Source organism: Carassius auratus, chromosome 3 (assembly GCF_003368295.1).
Source record: "Carassius auratus strain Wakin chromosome 3, ASM336829v1, whole genome shotgun sequence".
Taxonomy (NCBI): Eukaryota; Metazoa; Chordata; class Actinopteri; order Cypriniformes; family Cyprinidae; genus Carassius; species Carassius auratus.
The window spans coordinates 4,958,316-4,978,466 of record NC_039245.1 but is presented as its reverse complement, the minus strand read 5'-3'; the positions used below and the strand labels follow the sequence as shown (position 1 = coordinate 4,978,466).

General features: G+C 38.0%; 1 protein-coding gene across 1 annotated transcript in view; it reads left to right on the top strand.

The window, feature by feature from the left end:
- Positions 1-20,151, top strand: part of LOC113044397 (rap guanine nucleotide exchange factor-like 1) — a 33,380-nt gene that overhangs the window by 9,919 nt on the left and 3,310 nt on the right. The window contains exons 2-14 of the mRNA XM_026204363.1: positions 4,664-4,742; positions 7,609-7,759; positions 8,502-8,599; positions 9,280-9,392; positions 10,130-10,297; positions 10,511-10,608; positions 11,031-11,153; positions 12,444-12,622; positions 13,058-13,148; positions 13,512-13,562; positions 14,486-14,573; positions 16,372-16,436; positions 17,509-17,563. Of these exons, the coding sequence (XP_026060148.1) occupies positions 4,664-4,742; positions 7,609-7,759; positions 8,502-8,599; positions 9,280-9,392; positions 10,130-10,297; positions 10,511-10,608; positions 11,031-11,153; positions 12,444-12,622; positions 13,058-13,148; positions 13,512-13,562; positions 14,486-14,573; positions 16,372-16,436; positions 17,509-17,563 (1,359 nt within the window). The remainder of the gene's footprint in view (positions 1-4,663; positions 4,743-7,608; positions 7,760-8,501; positions 8,600-9,279; positions 9,393-10,129; positions 10,298-10,510; positions 10,609-11,030; positions 11,154-12,443; positions 12,623-13,057; positions 13,149-13,511; positions 13,563-14,485; positions 14,574-16,371; positions 16,437-17,508; positions 17,564-20,151) is intronic.

Below are 20,151 nucleotides of genomic sequence, written 5' to 3'. Positions count from 1 at the left end.
CAGAGTGGATGGATTTTGTGCATGGGGGCCGAGATAAAGCAGATATGAAGAACAAGTGCATAGAGCCTCAGAGAATGAGCAGAGACCTTCAAAGCACACACGAATGAACACACACGGTGCCAAAAGGCACCAACGTGAGGGAGGGAGAGATGAAGAAAAGACGGCGTGAGGAAGAAAAAGGAGAGCATGCGTGGGTAGTGGGGGGTTCAGATGTGATAAGGCCTCCATGGTAACGGAATGTCTGTCATGGTTTATGCAACGCCACCGTGGTCCTCTCCATTACGCTCTCCTGAAATCCCAATCTGAGATCTCCAGCTGATTACCATCTACACTGACCACATCCGTGCAGCTGGGACTCTCAGCGCTTTTTACTGACAGCCGTTTATTGAGTGTGTCATGAACCCCCATGACCCCGAACCTGAAGGTCCCAGTGTCTAAAAAAACATTTATATATATATATATATATATATATATATATATATATTGACAAATGATGCTACTTTGTATTTTCGAAAGACCTGAAGGAGTTCAAAATTTGTAAGGCATGGGTTGGCCAGTTTGTAATTCATCTTAAACTCTTTTTAAAAAGTTTAAAAAGTATGTAAATGCATGGATCCTGTTATGTTCAAGTGAGCTTTATTTTCAGTCCACTATATGGGGAGACATACAATTGAGCGAAACGTTGAGCCTCACAGGACCATGGTGCTTCATATTTTAACATATATAAGCATAGACATAAACATTTAATCATATGAAACTCATAAAATATAAAACATATAAACAAAGACATACAACATGCATTACCTGTTGAAAGAAGTGATCTGACTAATATATATATATATAGCTATATGGACAAAGGAGAATAAAAGCTCAGCCTTATGTGTTGAGAAATGAGTTTGATCCTAGTTTAGTCTCATGAAGGTCATTTTTGTTGCAACTGAAATTCTTCCAGACGGCCTTCAGCTGCACACTCCCCGTTTCCTTCCATCGTCTCAAGGCAGTGAGGTTATGGTGTTTTCAGTTGGCAAGGGCTTCTCTTGACCTCAAGAATAAAAGAAAGGGAGTGATTTTCACTTCTGAACGATGTGTGATGGGTGTCTGTCTGAACTCCCTCTTGCATTTCAGTCTCACAATGCGAGAGCATGTGCTGGTGTAGAGAATACATGTGCAGTTTCTATATTTGACTGTGATTGTGTGTGTGTGTGTGCATTTGCTTGTGTGTGGTGTGTGCATGTGGGTATCAGGGTGGGTGTTGGATTTAGCTCTATTCCCACTCTTGTCATTTAAAGAGAGGTGCTTTGTGCCTATGTGGGCTGGAGATTTGCTACACTTCATAATGTAAACTAGTGAGTCGAGAGAGGAAAATGCATGAAAGGAGGCTGGAGAATGTGGGGGCCGTCAGAGAAATAAGGGATTAAATGGAGAAAAAAGCATGCAAGGCGGAAAGGTGTCATATTTGTGTCTTCTGTGCCTCATCTTCATGCCGATTTATATTTCCAAGCTAAACACCAACACTGACTATTTTACCACCAAGGGTAGGTATCAAACTTTTACACAGTAAATCCACATAGATAGTTTCTTATGAAAGCCTGTTTTCACCTAAAACAAGGTCAAAGAGACAGAAGATCACATTTAAAATAAGAAATTAACACATTTTGAGATAAAAGCTACAGTTATGAGCTATAAAGGCACAGTTAAAGTAGCAGTTGTAAGATATAAAGTCACAACTGAAACTGATCTAAAGTTGCAATTATAAGAAATAAAGTTGCAGTTGTAAGATATAAAGTTGAAATTTAGAGATATCAAGTCACAAAAGAAAATAAGTTGCAACATATAGTCACAACTGAGACATATAACCGCAACTATAAGATATAAAGACGCAATTAAGAAAAAATAAAGTTGCATCTGTAAGCTATAAAGTCAGAATTGAGCGACTGTAAGATAAAAAGTTGCATTTATGAGAAATAAAGTTGCAGTTATAGATTTGTATTTACTAGAAATAAATTCAAAGGCTTTTATAGTTCCTGCCTCTGCAAGGTGCAAAAGCACAAATTCTGTTTTCTGTTTTATTGCTTTGCTCTACCTTGATGTATTAAAACTTTATTAGCATAAAACTCATCTTAAATTTGGCTCGTATCTGTTGCGTCAAAGCCAAGGACAGCTGGATGCATTAAATGTGCGTCCTGCAGTGATTCTTCACGTGATTCAGGAATTTACTTGGCTCTTTACAGCAGATTTGATGCTCTCTGCTAAGCATTATATGCCTGAGGGAGGCAAACAGACCCACGCACTCACATAACACAAGACTCAATTACAGCTGCAGCAGTTCTTTTAAAGAATTATAAACTCACACTCTAATTTAATCTCAACAGCCATGACAAATGCTAATCAAGAGAGATGGTCATTGCTCTAGAAAAGAATGTTTACATTTGACCGGAGGGTGTCCAGAAGTGTTCCCGTCAGCACACACACCCGCTACAGTCACTAAAAGTAAAGTTGCTTGAATATATTTCACACCTCATCATTTCCTCATCAACTTTAATAGAACTTGTCTGGTGCGTATTTTCTGTTTGGTTACTAGCATGTGCCTTCAAGGGTCTGTGGCTATCAGAGATGGTAATTAACCCCGTCGACTCCTCCTCCAGTCTTTCTGGTCCTGTTTTTCACAGTAACTTGACTAACTCGTAGGTCGGCGTGTTGCTGTTTCTGGCTTTGCATTCCATTTGCTTTTTTGTGGGTTTTACCTAGAATCTTTTTTGCCCCTGTCTCGCTGTGTACTTCCTGCTGTATTTTGTCTGTTTGTCTCGCTCTTGGTCTCTCATCTTTTTTATTTCTCCTTACTCACTGTGCAGCATCTAAAGTCAGCGTTGCCATAGCAACCCCAAAAGATCTGCAGCTGCAAAGATGTGGAAGTCTGACTCCAACGTGCATATATTTTATTCAACAAGTATGAAGTTGGAACCCTTTAAAGTCCTTCTAAAGTCTGCCATACATGGTAAACAACACACACACACACACACACACACACACACACACACATATATATATATATATATATATATATATATATATATATATATATATATATATATATGTATATATGTGTGTGTGTGTGTGCGCGTGTGTGTGTGTGTATGTTTACACACATACGCATTTATTTAAATGTAACATAAATGTTTATTTTAAATACATATGTATGTATAAAAAGTAATGGAATGCATTATATTATTAATTAATTATTTTATCAATATTAATTTGCCTATATGTTCCCTATTATATATATAACATTTATTTTAAAAAATAAAATAATACGCTACTGTTTAAGAAGTATGAATATATCATTATTTAAATTACTGTAATAATATAAATACTTTAAATTCATATACTGTATATGATATCAAGTGATACAATTATTTATATTATTAGAAATATATAAATATTAGATATTTTATATTATTTCAGATATAATACAATAATAGACTGGTGTGCATGTGACCTTATTTTACCCACGCTTCCATGATGCCTCATCCGTAACTCTCAAAAGAGGTGTGACTTCACAAAAAAAAAACATGCACAGATATGTGAAGTGTGCAGGTTTGGACATGTTACATTTCTAAACTGCACGGCAGAACGCCTTGTGTCCCGTAGTGACAGGAGGACATTTGCATCATTTCTCGATAGTCCAAATCAAGAATTAAAACAAACACGTCTGCACCAATCATTGATCGGTTGTTGCTTGCAAATCAGTATGCAAAGCAGAGCATGATTGTGGGAAACTTTGCTGTTCAGACGAATGAATCAACTGAGGAAATTCAACTGAGAGTTCATCTTAATTAAATTCATTATCTGACTGAACCAACGATACACATTTATTCTGTGTCCAAGCTACTGCTCTGAAATGCAAATGGATTAGTTCAGCTTTTAGAATTGAACCCTGTTTTGCTCTAGTTCATACATGCTTTGCTTGATTTGCATGACACGTGAAAGCCTTAGCATTTTGAACCGACGTGTTCATTTTGTGCGACTAATTCATTTCTCATTCCTCTCAGCGATCATGATCTTAATAGTTTAGTATCAATGATTTATGTGCTCCACATTGATATAACCCAGATACATAATCAGCATCATGTCCTCTCATCTGTCAAAATATAGTCCCTGAAAACCTCACTGTCAAGATGTGCCCCAGATCGAAAAATATTACGCACATTTCTGTTCCTTTTTGCAGATCAAGTTTTCCAAAGGATGTTTGTAATGCCTTTTTCACTGTTTGTTGACATTCATATGAGCTAGTTTGTTAGTTTTTACTTTCAGCTGCTATATTGTACAGACAGATGTGTGTACAGTACATCACAGCAGCCTTTGGGAGTGTCAGTGGGCCAGAAAGCATCGTGATTTCTTCAACCCACAAACCCACTGTCCTTGAGATGAGCTAGCAGAGGTGAAAGCTGGTGCTGTCAAGTTCAATTTCTTTTCTCTGCACACATACTCACAGAGCGAGTGTTCACAAGTACAGTTGAGTCTTCACAGAAGACATCATTTTCCAGAATTATACAGTCCTCCTCGTGTCAGTCGCTGCAACCCAACACTTTCAGACAAACATGAGCATCTTGCTCAGTTGTGATGTCACTAATAAGGTTGTGTTCATCTCTCTGTCTCCTTGCAGAAATACTCCTGGATGACTTCATGCTGACGCACCCAATCTTCTTGGCCCCAGACAAGTTCCAGCAGTTCTTGCTTCAGCAGTATCCTTTCCCCTCGCCAGAACCATAAGTGACAAATTTACACCTTTTAACTTCTGAAAATCTTCACTGGACTGTAACCCTACCTTAATGAGATTTTTCCAAGTAGAACAGGGTTATTCAAATCTTGGCCTGGAGGGCCAGTGCGGTGCAGAGTTTGGCTCCAACCCTAATCAATGATCCCAAAAACAGTGTGTTTGACATCATATTTGGAAAAAACATCTCTATTAACCAATTTTAGGGCTATGACTGGGATTTGGGGTCTTATCAACATATAATTTATGTTAGCATTAACATCAAGATTAAAGTTTAGGCTGCAGTTTATGATAGGAATGTTCTGGCATTTGGTAAGGGCAAGTTTAATTGTTTGTAGATCTGATTTTTTACATTTAATTGAATATTTTAAGATTGTACTTAATTTCATTCCCTTTGAACGTATTATTTATTCTTTGTTTTGAATTATCTATTAAAACAGAAGCCTTATAGGATTGAGGGACATGAAAAATTATGTTTAAAAAAACTATATTTTGCTTTATGTTTCTTAGAAATGTGATACAAGAAAACGCAAAAACGTTGAAATATTATTTCTCCTCCCATCTAATATTTTTCCATCAACATCATGTCCTCTTAGGGGCTCTTTACTATAGAATGAGGTCATATCCTGCTTTCTATAACTATTACAGTGTCTGGGAAAAAATTTGACATGATCAAAGTCTAGAGTATTTATTTTTTTAGCTAAAACTCCATTTGTTTTAGGTCTCGTTTGTGTTAATGCTATTGATGATCACACTGACAGCTATGCTAGTGTCCTACAAGTTCTCCAATCAGTTTGTTTACGTCACAAAACTTCAGAAGAAGCATTTGGCTCTAAATTATCAAGCACAACACTTGAATGTCTTCAAATCACTTCCAAAACAAACTGAATTATCTGCCATAAAACAGCCAGTACACACAACCGAAGAGCCTGGCCTCTTTCTACCGCAGGGGGCTAACAGTCGCACATGCCGTGTAAGATTTGGGTCAGAATGATTTTAACAATTAGCCGCAATGCTAACCTACCTCTGTTAGACTCTGCAGGCTAACACCCCCCCCACCCCATCCCATCCCTTGGGATCAATTGGTTGCCTAAATTCAGATTAGAAGTGTGCAATGTGGGGAATGCTTGTTTTGTTAGCTTTAGGCGTTGTGTCAGAGTGTGTATAAGTGTGTGTGTGTGTAGAGGACACCCCTCTCTCTCTCTCGAAGTCCCCTTTCATTCAGTGACCTACATTCCTTCTGTGAATGCCATAGCCCCCCCTGCCCAGATCATAATGCCGTCTGAGGGGCTTGTCTGCGGATTTAAGCACAAAGGTATTCCTGGGGAGGTCCGTCTGCATGCCTCAGCGCTCCTAATGCAGCGTGTCTGCTGTGCGGCGGCCCCCCGAGTGTCTGCGGCAATCAGTGACCCTCGCTAATCTTCCCAGACTGCCGCCATCACCTCAGCTTATGATCCGCTCCTCTCTTTCTCTTTCCTCTCCCTCCTCCCAGGCCATTTATCTTGACACTTTCCACACCTTTTTTCCTGGTCTTTGACTTGACCTAATCCAGGCCTAATCAGATCTTTTTGTTGAGGCAACATGTCTGCTTCCTGCTTAGAAAAGCCCCGTCTCGTAGACTTCCCACCCGTCAGGGCTCATTTGAGGGGTTTAATAAAAAGATTTCAAAGCAGGATGATTCCTTTTCACTCAGGACTGATAGGGCTTTTAGCTCTTCACACATTTGACAGTCCCGGTGGAGTCGGCCTGGCCGGACTCCAAACCGCTGCTGCAGCCGCGATCCAGGGCTCGTGCGAGGGAACCGAGTTCAAATTTCGCAGTTGTCCAGCGGCTCAGACTATTTTTTAGCACCCAAGCAGAGGTGACGGCTCTGGATATAGATTTACTAGATCTGTGATGCCATTTGCAGAAACTCCTCTTGGGTCTTTTTTGTATGGGAATAGCTGTCGATTTTAGATGGGGTGTCGGGACTCTTTAATTATAGGCAGAGAGGATCAGGGATACTCCAGTTTAAATTTAGTCCGCCTTTCAGTTTTTCTGCTCATATGAGTGGTAGGATTGGGGACAGGGAGTCTTTGCAGATTTTCATGTAATTTTATGTGCCGATAAAGTATATGTCTTTGCTTAAATGCTACAGTGTGACTTTACTAACTTATGTAAGCCTCCGAGTACAGAAAGATTCATTCCGCGTCTGTGTTTATGTTGTAACTTCTGTGTGTGTGTGGGTGTGATGGGTGTGTTGCATCGGCCTCAATACTTTTCAAAGGTTGTAATTATTCTGGCTGTCTGACCACAGAAGCATAGATTTAGTTTTTCCAGTGCGGCATCTGTGTCAGGTGATCAGACAGCGGCTGTCTGAGTATGTGTTTATCTGCAGACACTCGTAAAAACACACTCAGTGCAATTTCTGTGCTGAAAAACTATCTATCTATCTATCTATCTATCTATCTATCTGTCTGTCTGTCTGTCTGTCTGTCTGTCTGTCTGTCCGTCCGTCCGTCCGTCCGTCCGTCTCTGTCTGTGTGTCTCTGTCTGTGTGTCTATCTATCTATCTATCTATCTATCTATCTATCTATCTATCTATCTATCTATCTATCTATCTATCTATCTATCTATCTATCTATCTATCTATCTATCTATCTATCTATCTATCTATCTATCTATCTATCTATCTATCTATCTATCTATCTATCTGTCTATCTGTCTGTCTGTCTGTCTGTCTGTCTGTCTGTACAGGTTAAGACGTGTGTGTACAGTTGTGTTCAGTGTATCTATTGAGCACAGCTGTGTGTGTGTTGGCTCGTGAGTGTGTTGTTTCTTAACTCCTGGCTCAGATTCAGCTCAGAGGGGAAGCAGGGTGAGGGTTGGCCCGGCTGGGACGGAGCTGAGCGCAAACTTGCAGTTCTGACTGTGGCCTTCCGCTTTCTGGACACATACAGAGACTTACTGCAGGAGGAGGGAGATCGCTCCAACACTTTCCCAAAGGTACAACGCACACGTTTGTAAAAAAAAAAAAAAAAAGTCTAATAAAAACCTCATATTTTTCCACATTTTTGAATGCATACAAATAACAAAATAAAAAGCAAAAAAAATAAACAATAATCTGCAAAATAGACTGAAAAATTATAATTTTTGAGTTTTTTTATGTTATTATTTAATCACAATTTTTGTCTTGCTTTCTCAGTAAAATATCTAAAGAACTTTATTAATTGATTTGGGAAACAACATAAGTACTGTTCAAATAATAAATCTTGAATTTCTTACCCCATTGGTCATTGTTTTAAGCATGAACCTTGTTAGAAGTTTATTTAGAAAAATAAAGCTAATTTCAGATTTTTATACAGTCCTCAGAGTTTCATCACTGGTATAAGACTATCAGGGTTACTATGGAAACCCAGTTAAGGAAAATATTGCACATCAGTTTTTCTCAATTAAAGACAAACACACCTGTGCTCCAGATGTTGTTTTTTTCTTGTTTATCATATTTTGTTCTGGTACATGACTACACAAGATTTATTTTGAAGCCTGTTATTTTCTTATGTTTTCTTGCAGCTGTTTTTAGAACATCAGACCATGAATTAGAACAGTCTGTTTTCACATTGTCGTTTCATTAATATGAAAATGCTTATTGAAATTCTAAGAATTTATAAAAAAAAAAAAGGTTAGGTTAGGTTTTCATCGTTGTTTTCTTCCTCCTTGTCTTAATAATAAATGCACATCGTTTCAGGAGCTGTATTTGTGCGCCGTTCAAGAGCTCAGCCGTTTTCCTGAACTGGTGGAGGACGTCCTGAAGCTTCAGCGCTGGAGTGAGATATTACACAGCCCGTAAGCATCAAATCCCCTTCAACCTCGCAGTAGAATATTAATATAAGCTATAAATATTTTTTAAGAGCTATAATGGCTGCAGAAATCATAGAAGAACAGAAAATAATTTAATATATGAAGCCTCTTAGTTTGGTGAAGTCCAACATGAGTTGTAAAGTATTAAATGAGGCACATGTAGTAGCCCATTAAGAGCTTTAGAACCAGATGAAGAATTAATGTGCAAAGAGATTAATACTCTAATGTGTTTTGTTCGATTTCGATAGTGTCATTAAAAGCCTCTCAACAGGGCAGCAGTTTTGTCTTAAACCCTCAAACATTTTTTCTTTTTTTTTTTCCCTGTAGCTAAGTTTATAGAAAAAATAAACACATTTTTTTCCTGGCACTGGCATGTTTGGTCTTTCTGCATCTTTAAATTATAAAGATGCCATGCAAACATAATCAATGCCATTTATATGGTTTTGGAAGATTGGAGTTTAACATTTCTTGCTGTCCAGTTATAAACAGTTTAAGAGCGTGCAATGACTGGTCCTCAAATATCTGTCCCATGCATAGAATATTTTCCATCCCCGATGCCATTACTAAACACATTTTTGGTTAATAATAGTCTTTTGGAGACAAATAACTTATTCAGTTGTTTACTTGTGAATTGCTGAACCTGATTTGTTATATCAATCCGACAGAACCGAGGAGGACAAGGAAAGTCGCAAGAAGCAAGTCCGCCCTCTCTTCCGACACTTCAGACGCATCGACGCCTGCCTGCAGCCCCGAGAGGCTTTCCGTGGCTCGGACGAGAGTACGTTCAAACCTTTGTTTTAATAGGATGCATGAATATTGCACAGGCTGACCACAGTTTATTACCATTGCTTTAGCTTAGCCGTGCAATAACGCCCATGAGAATACTGTAAGTGGATCATCTTATTCATCCTTTTTTACTTTTTGCGTGTGAAAGTGCCAGTCTGCTTCCACTTCATCCAGTCCAGGATGACAAATCAGGTCACAGAAGCAGCGTCTGCCAAGATTTATAGATGCAATGAGCTCATCTGATGAAATGAGACTCTTTGTCAGAGAAGTGGCTCAAGCCAAGCTAAGTGATTTCCCAGACCTTAATCAATAGGCAACAAATCTGACAGACAAAACGCTGCTGACCCTGAAGCCTCCAGTGACCCAGTTTGTGCTTTTGTCAGAGCCGTGTCTGGTAAACGGAGAGGAAGTCAATAATGTACATAATTACTACTATACAAAGTTTTGCCTCTTACTTGAGATAAAATGATTCACTAAAAATGGGTAATGGCGATGTTAATATTTAGAAAGTCTGTATATATATATATATATATATCTAGTGGATCTTGTGTTCTTCCAGATTGATATTTAGTCAGGAGAAACATAGGTCGATGCAATACCATTCAACGATTTATATACTAATAAAAGTATTTTAATCAATTTTATAATGTACCAGAAGCCAGTGCAGTGAGACTAAGATGGGAACGATATGTATGGGGTAATGGATTTGACTGTTTGGTCCTTGTTTAGTTTTCTGCAGGGTTTACACACCAGATCACTCATACGTGACCATTCGGAGCCGTCTCTCGTGCCGGGTGGAAGAGATCTTGGCTCTGGTGAAAGAGAAACTCCAGTACAGCGAGGACCAGCCCACCCTACCCGCCAACCTCATACTGGTGGCCGTCACCTCATCTGGGGGTAAGAGAGTTAAAGCCCGTACACACGAACACCATGCAAACTTACTACGACCACACTTGCACACTGGAACCCCAAACAGCGTGTAAACATTTGTGTAAAGAGGCATGACAGTTTATGATGATCCAGACCTTGACATTGTTTGGGAACAAGACATTTTTTGGTCTGACTTGGCTCATCTGCTTTAACATCCCAATCTAATCTGTGTTTGTTCAGAGAAGGCTGTGTTCCGTCCCAGCGACGAGGCCGTTTTCACCACTCTGGGCGTCAACACGCACCTGTTCGCCTGCGAGCCCACGGAGCTCGAGAGCTTGGTGAGAACCGTGGAGGAGGAGGGGGGGTGCTGCTCCCATAGAGACCCTCATAAATTGCAAGCACAAGTGTTCTGTATTTGCTACAGTCATCCTGGAATTCTGGGATTGTTATAAGTTAAACACCACAAATTAAGATGTTATCTTCTGCAGCGATGAGAACTTGATTCAGTGGTTTAGAAAGCTTTTGTTTGCCATCAAAATCTTGTTTTATTTAACCACAATGCTTTGTATTGTAAAGTAGCGTCTCATCATGATTTAAACAGAGAGCTGTAGTTATTTAAATAAGTGTGGGAGAAGAATGCGGTAGAATGTAAGCAAATGTCGAAGACTTGGGGGCACCTGATGTTAAAGTTAGTGAAAAACCCATGTTGGCAGTGTCTTTTGGTGATTATGGTCCTCATCCACATGTCTCTGTCGGTCAGATACCGCTCCCTGAGGAGATCCACTGGTCCCCGGGAGACAGCAAACTCCATGACATGAGCGCAGAGGAGGTGGCCAATCAGCTGGTGGTGTTCGACTGGGAACTCTTCAGCTGTGTGCACGAGGTCAGGACACTACAGCCATTAGTATTCAGCTTCACCACAGACAGACACAGGCCCAATACTGCAGTGTATCGTGCACAACATATCAAAATCTTTAATGTTTCCACATCTTTTTTAATTGGAAGATATCAGGGGATTCATTCTTAAAAGACAAATTCCTTATATATTAGTTGCATGGTAGTGTGCATGGCAGATGATTTTTATCTAAAGCAAATTGCAAGGCATTTGAGACACATTTTATGTGAATTTGGGAATCAAACCCATGAACTTTTTAGTTGCTAGTTTCATGCAAACAATTAATTAGTCATTTTACATGAGTAACCTTTATTTATTTATTCTTTATTAGTTACGTTTAAACTTTACGTTTTAAGGTTTTAAATGCACAAATAAATGGTATCCTTAGATTCTTTTTTTTGTTTGTAAGATTATTTAATGTCTATTTCTATGCTACATTCTTAGTTTATTTAATTTCCTAAAAAAGTAAGTTACCTAAAACTGAAATTATTAAAAATCACAGTGGCACTAAAACTAAAAGTATTAAAAATCACAATGGCAAAAATGCAGGGTAAGTATGTCTTTTTAGATAAATTAAACAAAATAAAGGTTGTGAACGTTGTTGTTGTTATCTGAAAATAAACCTAATAAGATTGAATTTGGGAATTATAAGAAAGATGAAAGTAAATAAAACAGAAATATCCGATGAAAAATGTACTTAAAAAACGTGGAAATATTGCGGTGACAATCAACTGAAATAAAATATGATTAGGTATTGAAATGACTAAAACCAAAACTAGAATAAATTATCAAAGCTTTATAGAATAAAAAAAAAAGGAAAAAAAGAAATACAATTAAAAATACAAAAGTTCCCAACAAAATTATTAATACTTAAACTAGAATTAAAATAATACTGAAAATGTAAAATAAAGGCTAATTCAAAATAAATATTATAATAGTATATAAATAAAATGTAAATGACACTGTCCTGAAATTGTAAACAATATATCTTAATTTGTCAGTATGCGTATTTTTAATTGGTAAATCCTCATATTACTTTTTTACTACAGTATTTACTACAGATACTGATACAAGACTTGTCTAGTGCTACAATGCATCCTCTGTAGTTTTCCATTGCAAACAAATTTGTGCCTTAGGAAACTGGCTTAGTTCAAGGCTAGCCACACAGCAAAGTTCATGTAAAAACAACAAAACTTTATGCACGTTATGCAATGTTTTCCGCGTGTCTTTGTTCCTGTTCATGTTTGATTTTTTTGGGGGGCGGGTTTGTTTGAACAGGTGGAGTTTGTGTGTTACGTGTTTCACGGGGAGCAGGCTCGCTGGCGCCCCCTCAACCTGGAGCTGATCCTGCAGCGATGCAGTGAGGTGCAGCACTGGGTCGCCACAGAGATCCTGCAGTGCCAGTCGCTCCCAAAGAGGATACAGCTACTGCGCAAGTTCATCAAGATCGCAGCCTTGTGAGTGTATATGTCTTCGGGAAGGGTACAAGCTGAAACCGCCTATGAAGATGACAAAAATGAATTATTCAGGAATCATCACGGCACTGAATTGTGTCAGAACTGTGAAAATGATAACATATAACACCCCATCTGTATCAACACCTATTCAGTATTCTGGCTTTCAGACGGGGTGGTTGGCCAATCATAAAAGAGTTCAGTTGATATAGTTTTAATGGCCCAGTAGCAGAAAGAAGTTAGTTGCCAAACATTTTTTAGTTTAAATTAAAATTTTTCATCATATATTTATTTATTTGATTTCAGCTTTATTTATTCAATTACCAAAATTGTGGTCAAATTTGTAACAGTTTTAGAAAACTATAAAAACACTGTAACGTTCTTTGTTAGGTTTGTGTATGTAATGAGTGCTGTTGTGTGTGTGTGTGTGTGTTTCAGATGTAAACAGCAGCAGGATCTGCTGTCGTTCCTGGCGCTGGTTTTGGGACTGGACAACCCTGCAGTCAGCCGCCTACGCCTGACCTGGGAAGTGAGTGCATTTGTTTGTTAATCTCACTTTTCCACGCTCACACACAGTCTCTTAACACCTCTGCCTACTCTCGTTCCTAAGAACCGTCGAGTGTTATTCTGGGCAGGAGGCTATTAGCCGTTGTGACAACAGAACTAAATTAGCTTGCGCTGTTCCAAAGGAAATATTTCTATGTCCACCTGTACATTTAATGTCAGATTATGCCTTTTTATTTAAAAAATAATAATGACCCCTCAATCCTCTGGATGTTTATTTGTTATGTTTTAAATGCGTTCACTCATCCGATTCCTGACAGAGTTTTAATTGGTACGTGAAATGTGTCATTCGCTAATTGCATATGTATGTGTGTGTGTGTTTTTGCAGGGTTTGCCAGGAAAGTTCCGGAAGCAGTTTCAGCAGTTTGAGAGCATTGCAGTAAGTGGAGAAAAATCCCCAATGCAATTTAATATCTGAACTGTTTCTGTTAGACAGCAGTGAGATTAAACGGAGGGCAAGCGGAGACTTTTGCTTAGGTCTTCTGCTTCTCCGTTGCTTATCTCCAGAGAAATACTCCTAGAATTTCAGATAACATCTAAAAATGTCTTAACTGAGTTCAGATTTGCAAAGAACAAAAGTTAGAGAACTCAGTATGTGCCAGTCATTTGTATCATTTCATATCATTTTTCTTTTGTTTTATTTATTAAATTCTTCCATGATCATATTATCTGAACTATAAAATCCATGTTCATTTTAGAACTCTGCAATCTAACTGTATGTCAACAATTGTCTCATTTGTCTATTTTTATTTCTACTCCGTACTTGTAGAAATGAATACTTGTATTTCTTTATTTCTAAATGAATATGTTATTTTTGAGTTTAAGAATAGTTCACCCAGAAATGTTTCAGTTAAATTCATGCCATCCAAGATGTAGATAAGACAAGACAATGGGCTCCGTCACTTTAAAAGGCAAAAAGGCAGTTACAGGAAACACAAAATGAATAAAATAATTGTGTTTCCTGTACCTGCTGTTTTGATTCTCAAAGTGACCGAACCCCTTAACTTGCATTTTATAAATCACCAAGGACCATGGGTTCAGCTAAAAATCTTCTTTAATGTTCTACCGAAGAAAGAAAATCACCTACATCTTGGATGGCCTGAGGGAGAGCAAATAAACAGCAAATGCTCATTTTTGGGTGAACCATGCCTTTAATAATTGAGTGCGGTGTAACTGAGAACTCCATTAAGACTCTTGATCTCTGAAAGAACAACCTCTGAGCAATGAAACTTCTCACTCTGAAGGATCATTTGACATTAATCGACAGCATTTGTGATGATGATGTTGTTTGTGCTGCTACAGGACCCGTCGAGGAACCACAAGTCGTACAGAGACCTTCTAGCAAGCCTGAGAGCCCCACTCATCCCCTTCACTCCACTGCTGCTAAAGGGTGAGTCTCTCAAACACACACACATTCATATGTTACAGCAGCACCAGTGTGTTCTCAGTCTCTTCCTCCAGCTGTTGTCCATATGTGTTCCTATAAAGTCCCCTCCTGTGGTGACTGCCTCTGTGATTTGAAGTCAGTCTGAAAGGCCCCTCTTCATTAATTAACACCCCTCTGATCTGCAGCTCCTGTTTATGCTGGGTTTCATACCCCCTGCAGCCAAACATGCACCAGGGATCAAGACGCATGCATGCACATTAGTGATACACACAAACACATGTGCATTTTGTATTATGATGGTCCCAGTTTGTGTCTTTTGCTAAATCAAGTTCAAGTTCAAGTCTGCTTTATTGTCAATTCTTCCACGTGTACAGTACATACATACAGAGAATCGAAATTGCGTTACTCTCAGACCCCCGGTGCACTCAGATAACATTAACAGTAGAGCCTAAAAATCTTGATCAAAATATAAAATGTAGATACAACTATACAATAAGGGAATGTTAAAAAAGACATATAATAAAATTAAAAATAAAGTTAAATAAAGCAGGGCAAGGCAAAAGGCAGATAGAGTGCAAATCAATGAAGTGAACAACAGTGCAGATAAAAGATTATTTAGTGCAAAAACAAAAGCTTATTAAGTCTGATTAAAGTGACAAAGGGCTCATGAGCAGTTATTTTATTTAACTGACTGATGAGGTAGTGGAATGATGTCAGTTCCATGGAGAATGAGGTAGTGAGCAGACCAGTGCTGCACAAAGTGACTGGTGCATGTCATCGTATATTAGTCAACTACTAACATCTGACTCCGCAGTCAGATGTTACTAGTTGACAGACAGTATCATTTGTGTCTTAAAATGTAAACTGATCTGGAACTCCATCATACCTTCAATGTGAATCCAGCAGGGGTCGTGTATGTGTGCACATGTGTAATGCAAATGAATTTGGCATCTCCTCTAGTGAATTAGATTATGCTGATTATGCTGCATGCTTGAGGACAGTAGCCACGTAAATGTAGATTGAAGCGTCAAATATGTTTGAAAATCGACTCAAGTGATTTGGGTGGGCATTTTCAGAGTTTAAGAGCTAGAACAGTGACCTTCATAAGAAACCTGGAGAGGTCGTTTGAGATGTTTGTTTGAGAAGGCAAGGAAATGTGACACGTGTTGCATTTTTAATGGCTTTTTTGTTAAAACCGCCTTAGGCCTCAGAGTAGCAGGTCAGGAGGTGAAGCATGATGCACCCCTCCTTCTTTCTCTCGTTCTCAAAATTCAGATAAATTTATTGCCATGGCTAAGAAAACACATTTTTTATTTTATTTTATTTTATTCCACCATTTTTTTCTTCAGTTATCAACAAAACTCAGTATAGCAGGGCTGCACAACTCATTAATCGTGCACTGTGCAGAAAGACAGTGAGCTCACACTGAAACTGTAAGCATGCAGATATTCACTTTTATAGGCCGATACATTGGCACCTGGCCTCTCTCTCTTTTTACTCAATCATCTGTATTCAGTACACTCATCCTGACAGCTTGTAGTGTCTCTAACATCCTCCTTTCCTCTCATGTTACCTCTCTCTCTCTCTCTGCACAGACAGATCACCCATCATGACATGATGCCTGTTCACTTCTCTCTCTCTCTCTCTCTCTTTCTCTTTTCTTGCGTGTGAAAGTCAAGCCTCAGTTCAGCTCAGCTAGAAAGAAGACGCCTGGCTGAGCGAGTGATGGCATGATGGCATGTCATTACATAACTGTTCCCTTTATTATGCATTCACTCTCTCACTCTCTCTCTCTCTGCAGACCTGACCTTCCTCCATGAGAGCTGTAAGACTTTCCACGGGGAGCTGGTTAATTTTGAAAAGATGGTGAGTTGGCATATATAACGGAAGTAATGATGTGCTTACATTAATGCACACACATGTTTACGTAGCTACTTAAATGAGGACATACCATAGACTTCTGTAATGCTTGACAAAGATAATTATAATTTCTACAGACTAGCTCGAACCTTAATCCTTCCCCTAACAGGAAATTTTCATAAAAAAAAAAGTAAATTAAATTGAACAAAAAAACAATATTATTTGCTGTATTTAAGACTTTGGTTGAATTATTGTTTTTATATATTGTAAACACTTTCCATGTTTTCATTAATGATTCTACATTGCAGTCAGAACGGAACAATAAAATCTACATATTCATCAGAGACACCTATGCTTTTTTTAGTGTTGTGACAACAAGCATGCATCTTAATTTCTGTCAACTGTGCATGAAAATGAATAATTAACTTTCAAGCAAATGCCTAACTGTTTCTCACAATTTCAAATATCTGTGTAAATATTGATTATATATCCATTACCGTTCAAATGTTTGGGACTAGTAAGATTCTTTTTTAAAGAAATCGATCAAAAATGACAGTAAATACTTTTATAATGTTACAAAAGATTTCTAGATGAAATAAATGCAGTTTTTTTTACTTTTATTTACATAAAAAATATTAAGCAGCATGTTAATATTAATAGCAAATGTTAATAAATGATTAAGAAATGAGCAGCAAAACAGCATTTTAGGATAATTTTGAAGGTTCATGTGACACTGAAGATTGGAGTATTGATTCTGAAAAATCAGCTTTGCATCACAATATTACATCAACAATATTACTTTTTTTTTACTGTGTTTTTCATCAAATAAATGCAGCTTTAGACTTTTTTCAAAAACATCTGAAACAAATTGATGAGGGAATGCAATGAATGCAATAAGAATTGTTTTCTTTGTGCATTCTTTTTCCCTCAAAAAGACTCAAATAATCATTAGAAGTATCAAATGAAGTCTCTGATTAATACAGGATATCCTGTACAGCTAATTATTGCCCACAGGTACAATATTTTTTTTGCCGCTTACCATTCACAGAATGACTGTCTCTGTCTTTTTTTTCTCTAGCACAAAGTGGCTGAGATGGTGCGAAGCATCAGACGGTTTAGGAGCACTCAGCTAGGTATGTGTATTCCTGCGCGCACACACACACACACACACACACAAACACACACACACAGACATCGGCCTGTCAAATAGGATTAGTGCAATAGTAGAGCATGTCTCCACCCGCCAACATAACAGCATACCTACATGAACTCGTACACACACACACACACACACACACACACACGCTCGCATACACACCTGTCTGAGTGGATTAGTTCTAGGAGACTGCTGCTCCACCCTGCCACAGCCCATCTGTTTGGGACAGCACAGCCCTCGGGGCCATGAGCCACAGGGCACCGCTTCATAACACACACATACACACACACGGCCACAACAACACACACAAACACAAGCAACAGCTGGCCAGCGCTTCAAAACTTTTATGCTCTAAGTCAAAAAGTATGATTAGTGGTACATGTGTTTGCATGTGCATAATGAGTCAAAGGATTGATTATAGAGTGCAACGGTCAGGTTCAGAGAAAGAACTTTTCCATTTTTACTTTTAAAAAGACAGACCTGCTGTGTACTCCGAGGTTGTTCATTGATGGTATGTGCTTTTGTTAAATTATTCGCATTTTTATTTTTTAAAGTTATTTTAAAATAATTGTGTTTAACAACAAAACATGGCGACTTGGTTTCTTTATGCACTCGAAATACTGAAATAAATGATTGTTTTATAGATAAGGTCAACAAATCTCAATGATTAGTTTTAGACTCAATGCTGTTCGAAATGTGGATGGGCATTAATGCACTCTATTGCTCTTTATACTGTCAGTGGGTGTTCAAACTATGTGCCTTTTGTGCTGAACTTAATGTCTTTTCTCTGAAAAGAGTTTTTTCTGAAGCTTAGATTAGTTGAATGTCACTTTCTGTCTTGATTCCACTGTTTTGGAATCTTGACTCCCTAGATTCAATCTCAACAATCACAAAAACCAAACATGGCTTCCATGGTTACTGTGGCGTTCCGTGAGGTGTCCTGACTCTGCACACACCCACACACTCTTCAGTTCATCGTATCCATCTGCACCATCACAGCCTGCACCAGATTCTCATTCCCTTCCTCTCCATGAGGCTGCTTGTTTTGAGGTCGTCGTGCATAATTTTATCATTATCATGATCATTTCAAAGCACCATTTCGATGATCATCAAGTGGTAAACAAAACAAATTGACATGATTGTGGTAAATGCGCTAAATGTATTATTTTAAAAGAGATTTGAATAAGATTGAGAATTCTCTATAAAAAAAATGTAATCCCGAGAAGAATAATAGTGGTTGAATTTTTATAATAGTAGTGATTTTTTATTTATTTATAATAATCGTGACAACCGTCTATCCATAATCATCTATTAAGTACTTTTATAATAATAAAAAATATATAATTTTTTAACTCAACAGACAAACTGTAGCTATGACAGGAGAAAGCAAAAAAAATCGAATTAGAAAACTCAAATATCATAACTCTCAATATAGCAGTTTGAAAGAGGTATTTTATTTTCTCAAGAATGCACATGAAGAGCCAAGCTCTGTTGTAAAGTATGTTATTGAAAATCTTAAGCAACAGGAGATGTACTTTTATACTGTTGTTTAAATTTTGGAATCCTGAAAAATCCTGAAAAGAACGAAAAATCATCAGCGTTTCCACAACAACATTAAAAATATAACTGTCCTTAACACTGATAATAATAATAAATGTTTGTTTAGCAGCAAATCAGTATATTAGAATGTTTTCTGAAGACTCATGTGACACTGAAGACTGATAATTTGTCATCACGTTGATAAATTAACATTTTAAAATAAAAAAGAAAACGATTCCTTTCAACTGTAATAATATTTAATAATATTGAAGTTTTACTGTATGTTTAATTCAATTAATACAGCCTTGGTGAGAACAAGTGACTTCTTTCAAAAACATTAAAAAAAAAACTGACTGACCTTGAACTTTTGAATGAAAGTGTATTTATTTCCTTGCATGTTATGTTATGTATTACCATACTGCTTATTACCATAAAGGAGGAGTTTCCAATATGGCCCTCGAAGCCACTTATTAATATTGTGCCATATATGAGGAGCACTACAACTGAGACAGCCAAATGTTATTTGAATTTTTTTTCACTTATCTAAATAACGTCTTTTGGGCGATTATTTTAGTAGGATTATTTCATCAGTGCTTTGTTCACTTCTCTAGCGGCTCTGCATTGTCTCCAGTTTGTCTGGTGCGTCAGGACTCTTATTTCCCTGTCTCTGGCTCTGATTGAGAGCTCTGTAATTATCAGGGCTCATTCTCTCTCCATCTACCTGAGTGGATTGCCCTCATCCATTTCAATTAGAGGGATTGATGCCTAGCCAAGCGCATGGCACTTTTTTCAGTCTGGTGGCCTTTCTTTTTACAACCATCCATTTTTCTCAATGTGCGGCAAAGGATTTCATTTAGATGCATCCAAAACCTCCGTCCACCGTCATCACACATTCAAAACACCCTATTGTGAGCTAATATTTATGTTGAATGTTTGCTGGTGTAGCATGACATTCAATCTCTTGCCCACGTAATGGGACCCCATTTGCAATGACATTTCTATATGGTGGCTGAGGCTCATCTGGAG